Source organism: Phaethon lepturus, unplaced genomic scaffold (assembly GCF_000687285.1).
Source record: "Phaethon lepturus isolate BGI_N335 unplaced genomic scaffold, ASM68728v1 scaffold17176, whole genome shotgun sequence".
Lineage (NCBI taxonomy): Eukaryota > Metazoa > Chordata > Aves > Phaethontiformes > Phaethontidae > Phaethon > Phaethon lepturus.
In genome coordinates this window covers 13659-34391 of record NW_010545754.1, presented here as the reverse complement: position 1 = coordinate 34391, position 20733 = coordinate 13659, and the positions used below count along the sequence as shown (strand labels likewise).

At 38.3% G+C, this 20733-nt stretch overlaps 1 protein-coding gene across 1 annotated transcript in view; it reads right to left on the bottom strand.

Annotated features, from left to right (window-relative positions):
* LOC104622322 (ethanolaminephosphotransferase 1-like) overlaps positions 1–20733 on the bottom strand; it is a 45570-nt gene that overhangs the window by 20663 nt on the left and 4174 nt on the right. Inside the window, exons 2-5 of the mRNA XM_010289061.1 lie at positions 19800–19870; positions 15556–15664; positions 13369–13443; positions 8572–8840 (exon numbers count right to left, since the gene is read on the bottom strand). Of these exons, the coding sequence (XP_010287363.1) occupies positions 8572–8840; positions 13369–13443; positions 15556–15664; positions 19800–19829 (483 nt within the window). The 5' untranslated portion in view covers positions 19830–19870. The remainder of the gene's footprint in view (positions 1–8571; positions 8841–13368; positions 13444–15555; positions 15665–19799; positions 19871–20733) is intronic.

Below are 20733 nucleotides of genomic sequence, written 5' to 3'. Positions count from 1 at the left end.
CAGGCTACCTGTCCTTGCTTCCACCCTCTGTAGGCTTCCTTTTTGACTTTGTCAATTACTTCTAAGCAGTGAAGCAAACAAGTCACCAACAAAATTATTTCAAACATACGAAATATGGTAAGCAAGTAAATTCCCTGATAATGTGTGCCATCTATTTGCATGTGATAAGTATTACTGACTTGACTTACCTTTTCAAAACACCTAATTTCTAAATCCCTTCTTAATGCCACATCTCCCCACGGCACATGCATTTTCCTGTATGTGCAATACAGGCTTCAGAATTAGCAGTGTGGTTATTTTTGCAGCTCAGCGCCCTGAACTGATCATATCAGAATAACTGAGAGGGGAAAAAAATATAAGCTTACCTGAAATAATAAAAAAATTCAATTGAATGTGAAGAAATAAAAAGAAGGGAAGGGAACTGAAGTCTTCCCTGATTTTACAGGACACAAAAAGAAACACGTAGTCAAAAAGTCATTAGGAGTGAAAGGGATCATACACAAGACTCATGGTCACTTGCTGAAGTGCCACCAGTCTCAGTGGACATGTAAATGTGGTTTCTACTCTTTCTTCAGAGTTAACTTTGTGACCCAGCTGAGGTCAGAAATCTTAATGCAGGCAAAACCCTATAGCTCCTATGGCAGTACCTTTCACACCCACTGTGTTACCTGTAGCAGCACTGCCTACAACTTACGGCACAAATTGATGAAGTTTTACCATTTCAGATGTGCAACGTGCAAACGCAGTACTGAATGTGAGGCAGTGGTTCCCAAGCCCTCGGGCCCTTGATCCCACCTCCTCAAGGGACCCCGCTCTCCCTTGAAACCCGTTTCCTGGCTTAGCCCAGGCCACCCACCCCCTGCAGCCCCTTCTGCTGCCGGCACCCAGCCAGCAGGACTGCTGCCCCACTCTGTCTGAGGCCATTTTGTTCTCAGCTGTTTAGTTTTGCTGTAGGACTCATGAGGGGCTGTATGTTTCATGCTACATGTCTCAACCTCCTGAACTATTCGAAGACTTGGATTTAGAATTAATTGCAAACATTGACTTTATCTCTAAATTAAAACAACTATGTATGCTAATTATAATGCCATTAAGAGGACTGTATAGTCTTCTATTTATTCCCACGTAGCATTCAGTAACCTTTATATTTTCCTTTCAATACAGCTTCTCAGTCTGGGATGACAAATATTTTCCATCTTTACCTGTGTGATAGATTTTACTAATTTTTGACGAGGTTTTAAAAATATTCCTTTTTTACTATGCTTTTTTTTCTTCATTTTTAACTTCAATAAACACATATCCATTTTTCTGTTAAATCAATTGCTTTAATTTAAAGGTACACTGAAAATATCTTCTTTAGATAACAGGCTGTTTAAGATCATATATTAGTAGCAGAACACTGATGTCACTTAAACACCCTATTACATGTAGATATCACTATATTTGTCCTCACTTACTTCTCTGTATCTAAATTCAAGATTCTTGCCCTATCCATATGTAGCTCTTTAAGAGTTTTGCTCGAATGTGAAGAATTGGATGTTTGAATTGCCTCTGCAAGAACAAGCAGTATAACAGATCTGCAACAGAGAAGAGCAGGCACTAGTATGACAGTTACATCTTGGGCCACTGAAGACAGTGAGTCAAACTTTCGTCTAAATGAAGGACGTGTATAATGGGTTTTGAAACCAACTACAACAGAGCTAACATTTGGCTTTCTGAAGAAATTGCATCCTGTTATCCAGAAGACATGACGGATGGACTCCTGGCCCCATCAAAGTTGATGGCAAAACTCCAACTGACTTTGATGGAGCCTGAACTTACCCTCACATGTTGAATTCTGAACAGACTTTTCTGGCAAGTGATAAAAGAGGGATTTCAGTATTATCCATTATTAGAGTCAGTACTTTTGGCAGTGCAGTCATGAGTACCACTGTCAGATGTCAGCACACCTCTAGGAACAGGAGCATAGATACATGGGCTTTCTTGGGAGAATCCCCTGCCCTGGGACTTGGTGATGCAGCACTCACAGTCTGAGATTGCCTCTTATTTAACAGATGTAGTGCATGAGAAAATACTCCTTGGCTTCAAATTTTTGGTGTGTTGTTTTTTAAGGACTTGTAACTTTGGCTTCACAGAGGCAGTCTCAAAGACCTCCTTTAGAAAGCTGGAAGGATAAGAAAATGGCTGCATCCCTCAATCTAATCTAAGCTATATTAGCAAAAAATTGAAGATTGTCAAAATTATTAGACAAAAGCTAAGTATGCTAATCAGCTGTATAAACTGTGTTTAAAGGCACTGTTGGTAAAAAAAAATTAAACTGTAAAGCAATGTTCCTAAGTGCAACTGAATAATTCTACTTAAGAAAGGATGGATAGGTTTTTTTACTCATCTCTCTGGCATTGATTGGCTTTAGTACTTTTCAGATATAAATGTAATCTTTAGCCAGTAAAAATAATTGCAACCTTTTGTAAAATGAGAAGTCCAAATTAAATAACACAAGTAAGGACTATCTAGCAAGTTAGTGTCAGACCTATACAATCTCAGATTCCAACTCACTGCAGCATCTGACCAGGAAAATTTTTGGCTTGCCAAGGCCTTATCTATGAGGAGAAAGAGTACTTATGCAGACAAAAATCTGGAAATACATGGTGTTAATTTGTAGGCCCTTTGATATGGCTGAACAGCAGGATAGCTGGCTTCAGAGCAGCAGCTTTCTATCTTGTCATAATTTTGTAAATCACAGCAACATAGTCACATTCGTCCCTCTGTAAAATCAGAATAATACTTCTTTAATATGGCATTGGGAAAATTCTATATAACCATAAAGTAGTAAAACTCCTCAAAATCTCCTAGCTTCTAGCTTATTAACTGTTCCCAGAAAGATTTGATTTTTTTAAAATCACCACTTCTTTCATGTCTTTCCACTACTGCAGGTGTAAGTTTTGTGACCAAAATATTCTACATTGTGTGTGTACATACATATTTTTTTCTTCCTAATGATTTACCATTTCTATCTTACACATAGGCACATTGAGTATGCTGTATGATGTACTACACAGGAAAAAAAATCAAGTATTTTCTCATCTTTTTAAAGAATATTCTGGCTATGCTTTTAAAATCTTTATGATTCCACAAAAAATACTGTAATATTCCATTTCACTAGCATATTCCAATAGCATTTATTGTTCATACGTTGAAATATTTTCCATTAACACAGTGCTCAAACTGAACATCTAGAGAGCAAAGTAATTTTAAAATACAAGGTTACTTTTCTCCTCTGAAAATAAATGTGACCCTTGCCTAAAAAAGTAAGAACTATCGATTTCCTACGGGTGATTACAATAGGAGTTAGCCTTAGCATGATATGTAATTCTTCCTTTCTTTTTTCTCAGTATTTTTTCTTTCAAAAAAAAGGTGGCAAATTTAGCCTATAAAAATAGTTTCTGTATGTCTTAAAAAGGTCATTTTGCATTTAGACATGCAGTAGGTGATAGGTAAAAACAGCTAAAGGCACGTGGAATATTAATCAACCAAGAAAGTTTTGAGTACAATCATAATCGAGTGGTTAAGAATGAAGCAATCTCCTGCAGAAACAGAAAAATACTGTTTAAATGCCACATGGATACACTGTGGGGTTTTCCTCAGACAACCGAGTACTGAGCTCGGTTTCCAGCTGTGTCTGGAGGCAGCTGGAAGCGGACACCATGGCCTGGCCAGCACTGCTTCCACACCACTATCGGTTCTTTTACTTCAACAATTCCCACACGCTTCTACCTTTGGAACTAAATAATAATATTATCCCTACACAAGAAAGGCTATGTTTTCCACAGACACTTCAAAATAGAAAAACTCTGAAAGCAAGTATCTTTTCAACTAAAATTAAAAAGATTCTGAATCCTGGTAACGTGACCAAAGAACGACACATTTGCGTCTTCATCTTTCTTTTTAATAGAGACTTTTTTTTTTTGCCCCTCAGAAGAGATAGACCATTTTTAAAGATGTGATGTGCGCTTGCATGGCTCGGGATTTCTCTGCCAGTTCCCAAAACACTGGCTGTCACAGTACTTCCCAGGAAAAGATCACATGAAACATATTTCAGCATGAGTTTTGTAAACTGCTACTGAAAAGAAAACCTGGTATATGACATCTAAAAAACCTCTTCCTTTGTTTTGACTGAAAGGAAGGAGAAAAGTAAACTCTACAATATTTAAGTTGCTACCTGCATCATACACTTCATTTATGTGGGAGCTTCAAGGCAAGCAGTGTCCTCCCTGAGAGCCTAAGTGGGCACCCAAAGAGTTTTGTAAACTGCTACTGAAAAGAAAACCTGGTATATGACATCTAAAAAACCTCTTCCTTTGTTTTGACTGAAAGGAAGGAGAAAAGTAAACTCTACAATATTTAAGTTGCTACCTGCATCATACACTTCATTTATGTGGGAGCTTCAAGGCAAGCAGAGTGTCCTCCCTGAGAGCCTAAGTGGGACCACCCAAAGCCATCAGGCAGAACCAGCTGGGAAAGCATCTCAAACCAAAAACCTGGGGCTTACGGTCCAAGCATCCATGCCTGCAGGCATGACTGTATATAGAATTTCTGGTCATCTGCCTGTTGCCTTTCACACTTGCTACTTGTGCTTTTGTGCTTTCTTCCAGCTTGTCCTCTTGGCTGGGGAGGGTGAGGGGAAGGTGTGTGAAATCACCTGGGTCACTCCAGCTCGTACGCAGCTCTTATTTTCACTTTTAAACTTTTATTTAAGAATATAAAGGGTACTTCCCTGTTACACTTACCGCAGCACCGATGTAAGCAGAGGTATCACTACATCATATTAAGGAAAAATGAGGATTTGGTTCCCCTGTTAGGAACTCAACTGCAGTGGCTTACGAAAAGCAATAGCAGGTTTAGGGGAGTACTTCGTTAAGGGAATATTAAAATTTTCAGTAGAAAAATAGACTTTTAAACAATCCAGAGGATGTCTGTGAAAATTAACATATGGCAGGAAACCTGAAATTTTCACTCCTCAGGAAAACTTTGTCCTTTTTTTTCTCCAAAAAACTTAAATTTGCAGGTATTCAAAAGCTGCCTGTTGCCTTTCACACTTGCTACTTGTGCTTTTGTGCTTTCTTCCAGCTTGTCCTCTTGGCTGGGGAGAGTGAGGGGAAGGTGTGTGAAATGACCTGGGTCACTCCAGCTCGTACGCAGCTCTTATTTTCACTTTTAAACTTTTATTTAAGAATATAAAGGGTACTTCCCTGTTACACTTACGGCAGCACCGATGTAAGCAGAGGTATCACTACATCATATTAAGGAAAAATGAGGATTTGGTTCCCCTGTTAGGAACTCAACTGCAGTGGCTTACGAAAAGCAATAGCAGGTTTAGGGGAGTACTTCGTTAAGGGAATATTAAAATTTTCAGTAGAAAAATAGACTTTTAAACAATCCAGAGGATGTCTGTGAAAATTAACATATGGCAGGAAACCTGAAATTTTCACTCCTCAGGAAAACTTTGTCCTTTTTTTTCTCCAAAAAACTTAAATTTGCAGGTATTCACTTTCTTTGGTCGGGCTTGTGACAAAATGTAGCCAAGAACATAGCAAGGGTTTCTTGTTTAGCCTTTTCTTCAGCCTATGACTTTTGGGCGTTTGTGCTTACTTGAAAGTTCATGAAAATTGTCTAGATGATACAGTGTAAAGAGGCTCCTCTCCCTGCACCTTTTTCTGCCCACAGAGGAGTCAGCAGAATATAGCTCCTCGCGCTGGAGGGAGGATGGGGGAAAGAGTTTTCACTGTTGCAGATGCCTCCTCCTTGACTCTGGATCCACAAACATAACAGTCCTCTGACGAAGCATCTCTCAGACACGTTACAGTCATTTTTCAAGTTTACACACCACAGTTTCCTATAAATGGCTGCCTGCTGTAATCAAAGCTAATTGGAGTGCCAATTACAGCCCAGCTAGTGCAATTATGTTACCGATTCTGAGGAGTCATCAAGGCACAGAAAAATGTGATCTGCTTAAGTCCCACAAATTTCTCTATTTATAATGAGGTATTTTTTCATGAGGAACAGCAGCTCTTTTTATACCACAGTTAACAGAGCCAGTGAGTGGGCTGTCTGGGTTTATATACAGTGGAGCTGACTCAGCAGCAGTGTCCTGGGAGCTATGTGCCAGTTAAGCTTTCATTAAGGTCAGCAGTTATCTATTTGCACACTCACACTAATTACTGCATTTCCTGAGCTATGATGTGATCACAAAATCCAAAGTTCCTGGCTACCATAAATTTTAAAAGCAGAAAGAGGGGACTAGACCACCTGAACATCTGACATGCCACTGCAGTAGCATCATGTTGTCGGTGACCTTACTGAAGACAGAGCAGAGAGGCACATTTGTGCAGCAATCCAGCTAGGAACGCCACGGAGGAAACAGTGAACTAAATGCTGGGAATTAGTCTGAAAGCAGCTTGCGAGTGCTTCCACCCTCTCTTCCTCTGAACGTGACTGTGGGAATATCTGGCAGAGAAGTGGTGGGGGAAAACCAGCAAGGAGAACATTACCTTTCTTACTCAACATCAGCCATTTGCTAATGTCCTCAGTATCCTCTCCTCCAAGTAGCTGAAGATGAAGAAGCTACCTTAGTAGTGCACACATGACACAAAATTTGCTGAATGGGTTTACAAAACAAGAGCAAAGCAATGTTTGCAGAGGAATCAAGATCTTTTACTAGACTTAGTGAGTACATCTGGACAAAAATATGTTATGTAATGTACTCTCTGGTGTGTGAGAAATGTAGTTTGGAGTAGTGGAAAAAATGCTACCTTGATCCACAAATCCTGTCTTATCTTTCTTCATAGGCAATCACAAAGCTAATTTTTACAGATGGGAAAATTGACATACAGACATTTCAATAGTACAATCTTCCACCACTGTTGATGATTGCGCTATATAGCATCAAAAAATCCTTACATTTATATGCTTATCATTTTGACTGTAGGCAAATCATCACAGAAGTTACTAGAAAGCAAGCATGCAGGACAGCAATTCAGCATGAGAGGGGAGCAGGAAATAACACTTGTTAGCACCTTGCATCCAAGTTAATCAAAGCAGTTTACAGGCTGTACTGAAGTTCAGCCTCACCACAAATCTGTCAGGCAGGGAAATGTTATTACCATTATTTCTCAGATGGGAAAGCAGTGACAGAAGCGTAGGTCACTAAGAAGCACTGACAGAGTTAACAGTACTGCTCCGCTAGTTGATACCCACTCTCATATTTAACCACTAATACAGTTCGGATGCTGCAGTAGTCCAAAAGAGCTTTCTAAACATTGACATGTCTATCTATAGTGATCATCTGAGCAACAAGTGAAATTGGTTTGAACATAGCTATTCCTCTCCTGCTGGAAGAACTTCACTAAGAAGCCTTACATAGACATGGCTGAAACTTGTAGAACAGCTGGCTGCCTAATGTCTTAGTCCTGAGCCAACTTCTTCTCCCAGAACCTATTTTCTAGGGGATAAAACAGATGTACCACAGCTGGACCACCATCTCTGAGCTGTTCTCAAACCACTGGATTCTGATTATGTTTACAGCAATACATCTGCAGCCATTAATTCAAATACTATATTTCCATTAAAACACATATTTGAATATTTGTCAAACTTCTTTTCAATTACATATATTTGGCCGTACCTTTCATCTCATGCATGTGACAGGAAGCTCAGAAGACTGGGACTCTGTGTTTCAGGCTGCAAGAGCCTGGCTATCTAAGAAATAGATAAGCCATCCCAGAAATCCCAGCACTGGGCCCCTGGCAGTGCAATGAGCTTGCTACTGCCGCTACTCATTTGTGCACTGAGGCCACCACTCACCGTGGTGCCCTGGTCATGTTTCTGAAGAGGTCCACCTCAAGGTAGGTCTGTAAGCCAGTTAAGAACTCAGCTGGGGACTGGCTGTGGGCTGATATTCACATTACTGAATGTCATTCTTGGAGAGGAAACCTCTAATGGTATGCCATTGACTTTTTTCAAGGGAGAAACTCACTTAACAACAGTTAATGCTTGCTGTATAGGTACAATGCCATTTCCATTACTACATTTGATGTAAGATGTGGTAGATTGAGAAGGTCTAGTATTGTATAACTGTATAATTACTCTTATATTGTATAACTGTATAATTACTGTTAATAAATACTACTTGGACTAATTCACATCGTGCCTCAGAACCTAGTGTTGGTAGGAAAATTGCTTATGGCTTCGGATAGTGTAATAATTCTTGTTAATACCACAAACCAAATGCAGTTAAATGACATTCTCATGGGCACTGTCTGACTGCTAGGCTTGCTGCAAGCCCTTTTTTTCCTGCAAAGCAATGAATCTCTGATGCTGACAATTTGCTTGAGAGTGTCCCATCTTTGCAAATGCAGGAAATATTTCTGAGTTTCTTTTAGGATTATGCTGTTTCACATTCAAAATCTTGGCGAAATACATTTGCCTTGAGCTCTATATTTCTATTTCTGTAATATTATGAAATCACTAACATAGTTAAAAAATTGAACCAAAACAAGAATGATAAATACTTACCACTTGGCTTATATCATATCCCCAAGGAAGAAAAAGAACTCCTGTGTTATATTTCTCCCAGTGTGAACACATAAAATTAAATAAGACAATGCTTAAGTATATATACATTGTATATACAGAAACTCCAGTCTTCCCATTGTCACGGGAACAGACAGAAAAAAAAGAAAGCACAAAAATGGAGGTAGCCCAGCTATCCAGCCCATGGTCAAATAACTCTCCCAGAGGAGTACTGGACTGAGTCCTTCGAGCATGTTTCCCATCTATGGAGTCTAGAAGGATTGGGAAAGGAAAAGAAAATAAAGAATTAGAGTACAACAAAAGGAGTAACTTTCTTCACATACACTTCACTACTGCCACACATAGCATATGGGAAAAATATACCGATGACTGCAGACTGAAGCACAACAGCCCCTTCAATACCAACATGTTAGCATAGCTCATAAAATACTTGCCTCACTTATCAAGTAATTCTTCTGTCTTCACCTCAGCACTTATACTAAATGCCACCTTCCTTATAAGCTGTAAAAAGACATCCATAATCACTTGTCCACAGTGGTCTTTAAACACTTTTGTCAGTCCCTGCAATTGGTTTCTCAATGAAAGTGCTGATAAGTGTCCATAGGGCTTCTCGCCCGTCCATTGGTGTTGTGGAACCTCTGAGACTTCACACTTGTGGGGTAAATGCACTAAGGCATTCAGATTGCCTGATGCTAAATGCCTCAATGACTAACAGTTACACAACAGCCTCAAGGAGCAAATTTCACAAAATTTATTTGTGTGTGTGCCTACATAAGATATTTCAAAGATTTTTTTGGTTGAAATTTTAGGATACAAGAGCTGGCAGCGTGCCCAAGTGGCCAAGAAGGCAAATAGCATCCTGGCTTGTATCAGAAATAGTGTGGCCAGCAGGAGTAGAGGAGTGATTGACCCCCTGTACTCAACACTGGTGAGGCTGCACCTCGAATACTGTGTTCAGTTTTGGGCCCCTTCACTACAAGAAAAACATTGAGGTGCTGGAGCATGTCCAAAGACGGGCAATGAAGCTGCTCTAGAGTACAAGTCTTATGAGCGGTGGCTGAGGGAACTGGGGTTGTTCAGTCTGGAGAAGAGGAGGCTGAGGGGAGACCTTATCACTCTCTACAACTACCTAAAAGGAGGTTGTAGCAAGGTGGGTATTGGTCTCTTCTCCCAAGTAACTAGTGATAGGACGAGAGGGAATGGCCTCAAGTTGTGCCGGGGGAGGTTTAGACTGGATACTAGGAAAATTTCTTCACTGAAAGGGTTGTCAAGCCTTGGAACAGGCTGTCCAGGGAAGTGTTGAGTCACCATCCCTGGAAGTATTTAAAAGACATGTAGCTGTGGCACTTAGGGGCATGGTCTAGTGGTGGACTTGGCAGTGTTAGGTTTACGGTTGGATTCAATGATCTTAAAGGTCTTTTCCAACCTAAATGATTCTATGATTTTATGAATACCTTACTATTAAGGTGAGTTATATGTTGATCGTTTTTAATACCTAAATGCTTGAAAGATGCCCAAAACACTGTACTGGATCTCACTCTGAGGATGCAACTGGGCAATATGGTTTGAGTCAATCTGAGAGTTCACTGCTGTTGAACAGGCGAGGACCTGCAGCCTGCTCAGCTGGTGGAAAGACAGCAAACATTACATTTTCTTCTGGGTCACTGAACAGAATTGGCTCTGTCAATGGTACAAAAAGCAAGGGAGATGACAGAAGGGAGGGGCAGTGAATGCAGGGAGGAGGAGGAAGGGAGTCTAGCAGCTGTAGCATTTCCTAGTTGTATTGTCAAACCATACCCTTAGTCTCTTCTCTGAGACTGTGCTGGTGAGAAATAGAAATATTTTCTTCTTAAAGTTAAATGTAAGTACACAGGATGAACCTCTTAGGAAAAAGTACAGAGAACGAACCTTACAGATACTTATTGTTACCCTGACTATCAAAACAACATGGAGAATTTTTTTCTTGTTAATGTTACTTGGCAGGTAGTACAGCTAATAATTATTAGCTATTGATAGCATTAGTAACCCAAAACTGACTAGAGATACCACTCAACAGAGTGAGACCAAAGACTCCACAGCTGCTATAGATCATATGCTACTTACTTCCCCAGATTATTTGGCAGTACTCTGAGTTTTATTTAATGTAAATATACTTCAGGGATCTAAACCAAGAAAACATGGGATTTCATTTTGTACAGATTTTAGACTGTCTCCCTATTGTAATACCTAAACAGCTGTGAGATATCCTCCACTCAAATACAAATCTCTTGAGACAGTTCTCACAACTCTAAAAATTAAGGATCTCATAGAGGATTTCAAATATGGCTTGCCCCCTTCTAGAGCCGCATTCTCTCTCCATTAACATTGCCATTTAATTGTCATCATCTTACTGAAAACTGCAGAAAAAAGTGTGTGTATAAGCCTGAGATTACTTGAATAGTGTTGTTATAAATGTAGAAACTCTTTAGTCTATTTTAGGATGCTTCTGAAACTTAACTAGTAAATAGGTATGTAAACATCCCTAAACAGTATATGGTCTTTCATATTTCAAGAACATCTATCCCAAATCAGAGAGAATTCAGTTACAGTGGTAATACTTTTCTAATGAGAACGATAGAAAATTGGTCTATTCATAAATTATTTTACATTGTCACAAAATAGTATTCACATTAGATACTAAAATATGTACATCAGTGAAAGAGTGGTTTCATTCTGTAGAAATATTTAACTAAAAAGAGTTAGGCTATAATGGTGTAATGAAATACAGAACTTCTAATTATAATGGGCATGGGGAAAAATACAGGAACTGTATAACACACACAGAAAATTGGATTTTCATAAATCTTTACCGATATTTTCTATGTGGTTTTGCTAGCTTTTTAAAAGACTGAAAATATTTTCTGTTCTAGGTTTCAGTTTGAAATTGTTCATGCCAAGCATAGTGTATGTTCAATAGTGGACATATGCTGTCCCGTACTTCCACTGCTTTAGAATTTTTATATTGTGATTTTGTCTCGTGAAGGTTCATAAATCTTCAGGCTTATTAAAGTTTATATAACTTTTAAATAGTGGAATTAAAAATAACCGCAAAGAGCATTCCACTTTACAGAAAGGGAAAAGATACCAAACGACCTTAACAAAGGGGGGAAAAGAGCAGCATGCTAGGGAATTTGGAGAGAGTAACTGTGTCATTAAAAAGAAGCTGAGAGAGATTAAAGCTGCATATTTGGTTAGTCATTATGGCTCTATGCAGTATTCCAAAGGGAAAACTTTGGCCATGCAGAATTAAATCTGAGACTAAATATTTTGTGAAGTGGCTTGGACAGCAGACATAAAAATCTACATATACATCAGTTCATTATAGCTTTGACTGTCAACATCATATTCCTTGTCTTCCAAGCACTAGGAACTATAGGTCTCACTGGCAAATGATATCTACATTAAGAACCTCAGAAACTGAATTTCCAGTGAGCTTTCTGGGGTGTCATACACTAACAGCTCCAATATGTAATTCTTATTTATGAAACAATAGCCATTTCATTAAATTCCCTACAATTACATAAAGAATAGTTTTCACGAAAGAAACTGCTGCTTCTGCTAATGATTATAGAGAGCTGTTAGGGAAATCTGACTGGTACAGGGACAGCTGTCCCAATGATTTTCATGGTACAAACACAAAGAAATTCTGGACAAAATAATTTTGGCACAAACTCACCACTTGAATAGAAATGGCAAAGGCATTCACAATGCAATTCACATCTCCGCACAAGGGGATACACCCAGTTTAGCCAAGATGGCTCTACGTGCATGGATCTGATACCAAAAGTGGCCAGCATCTTTGCCCAACACTGGCAGTGTACATCTAGAACACATTGACATCTAGCCTGGGCATCTTTAAGGATGGCACACAAATCTATGGCTACCCTCTGCAATGCAGGGTCTTGTAAGAACCAGCTCCGAAAGAGAGGGTATGATTACACAGCACAGTGCAGCCCATGTAATTATGCCACCTTGAGTCCACCCAAAAAATGAGCTCTGTTGCTCCACATTGTGGAGAGACTAGTTTGGAATGAGTTAGCTTTGGAAGAGAAAGCAAGAAAGCTTTGCTAATGTGGATCTCACTCCTAGATCTGAGTCAGTTCAGGTCTATGTCTTCACACCACTGCACAGCAAGATGCAACGTGCCTAAAAATACAGTAATGGTAGGATATAAAAAGTAAAAATGGATTCTGAAAATGAGGTATAGGTGTTATGAGAGAGAAAAAGCAACAGGAAAGGAAAAAAACCACCTTAATCTCCATAAGAATCTCAGGCCTGTCACCACATTCATACCATCTCTCCTGACACACACATGAGCACTGAAGTGCCTAACAGATTAAAACACAATGCTACACTCATTTTCCTGTTTCTCTGCTTTGCCTTTTATCTTTGAAAGCACCCTCTGCTAACACAAGTGTCAGGGAACTTTGCAGAACATCATCGTTAGGGGATAAAGATTTTTAAGAAACCCAACAGCAATGACTGCTGCTACGTAATGATTTCCACTGTTCCTCTAAAACAATTTGAACTTTCAAGAGAGACAAAAGCAACAGTCACAGAACCTCTAATATATAATTTAAAATTCTGTTGTGTGGGGTTTTTTTGATGTCAGAGAACTGTTTTGGAGAGAGATCAATAATTTATCCACAATGCCTCTTCACCTCAATATTAGCAGTAGTGACCTAGTAGGTAAAACCATATGAAGACATCAGACGTGTAAATTATTTCATTGTACTTTACCTAAAGCGTAAGCACAAAAGGTGGTAAAAGCACTGAACAGCCACACCCAGGTGGGAATAAGTCCAGGACTGGTACCTGAAATAAATTGGGTAGTGAGTCAATGTAACAGTGGTTAACATCAAAGAAATCCACCATGATATGCATATACATATGAACACGCTGCCACTGATTAGCCCACTACATCAAACAGATTGAAATATTTGGTTTTGACCTTAAAGCAACTTAGGCCACCGGTGAGCTCTATCAAAGAAGCAACGAGCAGGCTTGAATACGCTTATACTGTAAAGGAGAGAAGATAAGGGAGTGTTTTTTTGGTCCTGAAATGACTCTTGTATTGCACAAAATAATGATAGTAACTAGGCAAAAATTTTCACAGGTCATGGGAAGACTATCCATTAACAAATTAGCTAATGTTTATGTAGTATCTAAATATTGAAAAATACATTTTTCAAGCATGATCATTCTTATTAGCACCACCATGGGTTTTGTATAGCACTTTTACTATACAGATCTGAACAGGAAATTTTTGTCCTTAGGCTAGGACAGATTTTAGCACCCTTTTTTTCCCTTGAAAAAAGGCAATAAATCTGGAAAAGAATACTGAATTGGGCAGAACCCAGGGTTCTGTTGTTGCTCTGCTGATTGCAATAACCCAAGTTTATTGTTGCTCTTCTAAAGAAATCAATCCTTTCCCAAAGAGCTGTCTGTTTAACTTAAACATAATCCAATAAGGACTCTACCAGCACTGGGAACAACTACATAGGCAAAGCCCTCTCAGGTTTCTGGCATTCGGCACTGAACGGAGGGAATACTCGCACCCAGAGATGTGTCCTTGCTCAACAGGGAGATGCCAGTATCTAAAGCAGTGCCCTGACCACCTTTTGCTCAATGCCTCATCTTACCACTCTGAAAGAAAAAGTGGCAATTCCTGAATCCTAGCTGCAAATTTCCAAACTGTAGAATGAAAACCAGCTGTCCAGGAAATTAAGTCTTTTATTTCTGATGCTAGGTATGGGATTGATATATGATACCCAAAAAATGGATTAGGTTGCATGAACATTTTCAATCAATTGAGAAACGATGGGCACTGTTCTTGTGTGAAATCCAGAATAGGGTTGCACATAGAAATCTCAACTCTAACAGACTTAATCACGGTTTCAAATGTCTTCAAGTTCAATATGTATCTACTGGGAATGTGTCAAGATAAAATTATCCCATTAAAAGACCTGTGCTGGATGCTCTTCAGTAATTATTAGTAAATATCAGCTGCACTGATAAAAAACCCAAGTGTTTAAGGATAAGGCCAGATAACTACACAGCATGCTGGTCCTGAAAACTTAATGCTCATACAGGATTATTTTTGATCCAAAACTGCTAAGAAGTATCCCTCCTTCTAGAACTGTTGTGATAAATGTGCAAACAGCTCACACCAAAGGACACCTCCTGAATCTAACCACAGGCATAAGAAATTCAAGGCAGCAAAAAAACCCAAATGTAATTGTTTCAGGAAATAAAAGCGTTAAGTCTTCTCCAAATTGTCTGGTTTAAAGAAAAGCAAAGCTTTTTACATATTAATCAGCTGGGAGATGCTTACTACTACCGTAGGCTCCAACAGCTGGTCTGAGAAGTCCAGAACTGAACATGCCCTACGCTCAGGAGCAATCAGCTCCAAAAAGCTTTTGACGTGGTCTGCCATGAGGAGCAAATATGGACTTGGACTTCGAAAGTCATATTTCAAGAGACATTTGTTTAAAAACTATTTCTTCTTTGTCTAGAAGCAGTCTAAAATGGGGGGTATGGAGTAATGAAAGGGGAATTAACTCATTCAGGCATGGACTTAGTAGGTATTAGGAACTGTGAAACCAAGAACATTAGGGTGGGTTTTGGCCGTGTCTTTAAATCCTAGCAATACACTTTAAATAAAATGAGATATTATCACAGACTTCAAGCAGCACACGCTGAAACCCACACTTAGGGATGAAATTAAACAAGCTTTTCCAGTAAAATCACCTAAAGTTATAATGCCATGTGTGAGGTCAGCTCCTCCTCACAGCTGGAGGACACACAATGGAGCCTCATTAAGGGAATGAGTTGATGATTCAGGTATCTGATACCTCCCCATATCATTCAGAAGTATGACATAAGCAGCTCTGTAATTCTGAAAAATTACAACATGGGGATGTTTACCTGAGGCAGTGTAGTTCCAGTCATAAAAAGAGAGTAGAAAATAATTAACTAAAATCATGACAAATCCAGAGAAGGTTAACAGGTTGGGGGCAATCCATAAAGGCACTATCTGTTAAAAAAGAAAGAAAAAAATTCTAAGAAATAAAACATATTGCAAATTATAAGTCCCATTTTAATTGAATATTTTTTATTTTTTTATCAGGAAAGGGTAAGTCTGTATATGACATCAGCAATGTTCAGATTTGTGCATATTTTCTTATTTTCAAAATAAAATACAGTTTTCATTTCTGAAATTTATTTTCAAATGTAATCCTTTTGCCTGATCTTTGTGGCTGCAGTAAAAATGTCATTTTAGAACGTCATATTTCATATGTGATACACTATCCTTATTTTCCCAGCCACCAAGGAAAGCTTCTCACGATTTTGTGTATCGCAACTGAAAGAAGACTGCAGCACCCCAGTGTGGTAATTCAGCATCCATGTGGCAGGTTTTTTTAAGCATTCTATTCCCACACTAGAACAAGGAAATTTCCTCTTCTAAAATATGTCAATAATTTCCAGCTCAAGATATCAGAAAAATCAGACACTGAGTGCATTTAATCTCTTAAATTCAGAAGATCTCCCTGTTACAAGCAGCTCCCTACTTCTCTATATAGTAATTTTCTGCAGGGTCTCCCTCTTTGGTCATAAATTATAAACACTCCCTTAATTCATTTTACTTTGTAGAGTGCTGAAAAGGACTCTTCCTCTTCACCTAAGCCTCTAATTCTAGTAGTTCCACAAAGTACTAACTGATTTCTGTTTTAATGGGTCTACAACCATTCATGCTAAAAGCCTTAATACAAACAGCAAATATTTTAATATATCAGCTGTCTACTTGGATAATAAATGGTGAAGTACACATATTTACATAAAGCTCTGTTCAAATGTGAAATATTCCTTTGCTAAGTCACTTGAGACCACTAAAATTCTACTCATGCCCAATTCTAGTGATAAAATCGAAGTTCATAAAGGCAACAGAGGGGTGGTTAATTGACTTCAGTGAAGCTGGCATACACCTGTGTATCCCGGTGGGATTTCCTCCTTTTCCTCTCATTGTTCTGCACCAGTGTGATTTCTCGTGCATACAAATAGAGGAGGAATATTCAGTGTAGTAGCTAAGTAATACTATCCATTATCTGCCAGAGAGCACATGATTGTGCTTCATTATAAAACACAAATCATAATTAAAGACAAAAGGACCAAGCATTGAATTAATTAAAGCCAAAATACCTACAGTTGCATAATCAGAATAGTTTTAAATAACATGCAGAGAAAGTTAATTGTTATTCTGTAGTTTCATATAGGTGTTATTATAGTTTCATGCAATGTGGAAATGCTGCCACGGACAGGAGTAGCTCAGAGTACTTCAAGCCCATTATAGAATCCAGGCATGAAACATTACCCTTCACTTTCTGCTTTAGCACCAGATTCAACACGTTTCTGAAGCACATACATCCAAAAATCACACTCAAACCGACACAGGCACATGAGACAGTACAGAATAAAGATGTCCTTGGAAGAAGAAAGAGAGGAAGGTAATGCTCAGGATTTCCAGGTGAATTTCTAACTTAAATGCACAAATACTTTGCTTTCCTAGCATCCCCATTGCAGGTCAATGAGCTGGGTTATGACATGTTTTCAGTTCTTACATATGTCATCATCCCAGCTCATAAATTCCTACATCTTCTCTACTGTCAGGCTCTTCTTAATTTCTCATAACATAGGAAATACATCTTACAATGAATTCTGTGTTACAGAATACAGAGAAACGTGTGCTGCAATTAGGATTAAATTGACGTATAAAAGGCCAGACCCAAATCCCAAGGCTCTGTTCTCATAGTTTGGTTTTGGGTTTTTTTGTTTAGCTCTGTGAATTTTAGGTTGTTTTTTTTAACTCCTCTAGAATCTGGTAAAAATAGTCCCTGTGGAATACTTCTTTTCACCAGATTAGAAACTAAAAGCTAATTGATTCATATCTGCAAATGGATGTATTAGGATGTCTGAACTGAAAGAAATTACTTCCAGTCATCAAGAAGCACGTGTGTACTGCCCAGTTTTGAATGAACATATTAGATGCAATGTTTCTTCTTCTTAAAAAGTTACCACAGCTTTATTATATCTCCCTATTGCAATGCATTATTCCATTTAAATAGAAATAATATACTGTAAAATGTAAATTCAATATTATATTCTAAATCACAGAATATTATCATCTGAAGCATGCTCATAGCCTGGTTACAATGCTTACAACAGGTAAAAGCTACAAAAAAATCAATTAAGAGTAAATGCATTCAAATCTTCTCCTTCTAAAAATAAGGCTTGATCACTTCTATTATGATACCACTGTTTTACTTCACTTCAAGAGAAAAGAAGTATTTTTTGGTGAACAGATGAGCAGAATTTTCCAGGACTGAGTTTGGGTCAACAGTTACTTCCACACCTGGTTTCAGTACCTAGCCAGGAACAAAACTATCCTAGCAACCTCCATTCCTACTAATATTTTACAAAGAGTTAAATTTTGGCCAGTAAGTTTGGTGCTCCCCCAGTTTTAATTTTTATCTCTAGGACCAACCAAGATGACTCTACTGCAATCTCCATTACATACTGTTTTCCCCTCTGCAGCTGTGCATTCCCAGCTCCTCTGCAGGACTCTGATTTGGTCCGGCAGTATCTTTTAATGTTAGAATGACTACTTCTACAAAAGCTGAGAGCAATATAATTTCCCTTTAAATCCTTGTGATACATCACTGAGAATTATTCTACAATGCTCTTGCACCAGAAGGCAAAGCAAAACATTCACTGCTGTGTCTTCAGGGTTCAGACCAAACCAAATGTCAAAGTACAGACAGCATCCTCTCCAATCTTTGGTTCTGTACTCGGATCTCCCAGCTTTGGAAACAGGTTTTCCATCCTGTGTTCTGGTTTGGGCTCTCCTGCAGCAAGAAGTGAACAAAGTCATGCTGACCTAAAATTTGAGGAGGTTTAAGAAAACTAAAGAGGTCACATTTTTTATAGGATCTGTCACCCTGTGCTACATGGGGACAGTCAAGAATGTTGCTTTTCTTCTGGGAAAACCCTACAACCACTAGGAGAACTTAACTCCAAAGCAAGTTTTTCGCTGGTAATACTCTCCCTTCAATTTGGTAGCAGATGAATACACAGGGATCGCCTAAACCAAATTGCAAGCACACAGTAAAACTCATCTCCCATGCTGGACTGCAGAGTGCTGGGGAGGCTTTTCTGCCTCATTGTTTTCTTCAGTATTATGATGGGAATGAAAAAAGAGTCTCTGGACTGAATCACTGAATTCAGTTTCACATCTTTGAATTGCTTTTCTCTCATACCATGTTCAGGTTGTTTTTTAATTCTCAAGTTAGGTCATATAAACACTTTCATGAAATTACTTTGAGGTTATGAGTGAGAGATTATGATTTTCCTGCTATATCAAGCATAAACAATACCTCAGTTACAGAACCCAAGGATGGCAGACCCAACAGCACTCTGACCACATACATCCTTTTTTGTTTGTATAAAGGTTTGTTTTCAAGTCTGCTCCAATCTAAAGATTTCCGCTAAGGAGGCAGACACAGAAGTCACTGCTCCTTGCAGATCAATAAAGTTCATATTTATTTGAGATACAGCTTTTTTTTTTGCCAACAACAGCAAACCTGCTGAGCAGTTTTATTTTTAAAAACTGCAGATCATAATGCATTCAAGAGATGCCATCTTCCAATCGTTATGGTGATCATGGTAACCGCTCTCATTTTCAGCTTCTTAGAGAGATGCCTAGCTCCCTCAAGCAAGTACCCTTGGGAGAAAATGAGACAGCACTTGCATAAAATCATGTGCACAGCACAGAGATAAAGCCATGCTGTTGTTAGGTCACATATGCGGCACAAAAATAATTTGTACTAAGTAAACCCTTTCAGTGTCTGCAAAGCTGTTTAATGAAAGATGTAAAAAAGATGTATAGAGATCAGAAAAAAATAAATAAACTTTGTTTTTCTAAAAAAAACATGCCTCAAAATCCAACATACTTATCTTAAATATAGCTATATATTTGGTAACATTTGGGTTTTTTAATACCAATGTCTTAATCTCAGACTTATTAATCAATACATATGTTAAAATGAAAATACATGCTCTACTTAAAACAACTTCTTACATTACCATGTGATATTTCTATTAACTAAAATTCTTACCTTAATAATTTTATTCCAGACAGGTTGCATAATATACACAGATAAAGGATTTGTATCCACAGCACTGTACTGTGAGGAAAAAAGCAAACATGTTAAAGCACTGAACAATGCACATTTTTCCATCACTTACATCCTTCAGCATCTAAGAACACTGAGTGTGACTGGTGTAAATTTATTTTATTCTGGTGACCATTCATACAGTTTTAATTTAATTTAAAAGCACTGGCCTGGTTTACAATTACCTTGTTAGCCACTCTATGTGCTAACACAAAGGTTTAGGCTGGTGAAGTGGCAAACAGTTCTGTAGTCACATTTTACTTTTAAATTCTTACTACTTTTACAAGTTATCCTATAAGACTCTGTGTTTCTACTGTATTTTGGATTTAATAACTTTATTTGAACTACCAGTAATGCACAGTCTGAGCAGCAGTTCATCGCTAGCATGCAGACTAGATAGTGCATATGGAATATGGCCATAAGTGGAATATTATCTCACAGAAATACACAGCTCTTGACATAGTAAAACAGTTGCATTTGCACTGTGCTAATTAATGTTATTATAAATGTATAATATAATGTTATTATAAAAATAAGCTCTAAAATAAAACAAGTCATTACTGCAACAAAATTTCCCTATTGGACAGACTTGTACAAATATTATGTGTTTTACAAATTCCAGTAAGTACATATCTGTATCTCTTGAAAACAAAGTATTTCAGAAATACGAGTCCATCCTGAATTGCTGTTGTCTAGTTTCTCCTCAGAGGACAATATCATGTTTTATTCTGCCTTGAGACTGCAGAACACAGACTCTGAACAATCTGCGGAAGAACGATCTTAACTGATAACACCACTCACAACTACGTTCTTGAGTCCTGGTGGGTCCACAGTGGAAGAAGTTAGTCATCATTGGGTTGGTATATGTAATTCTTCC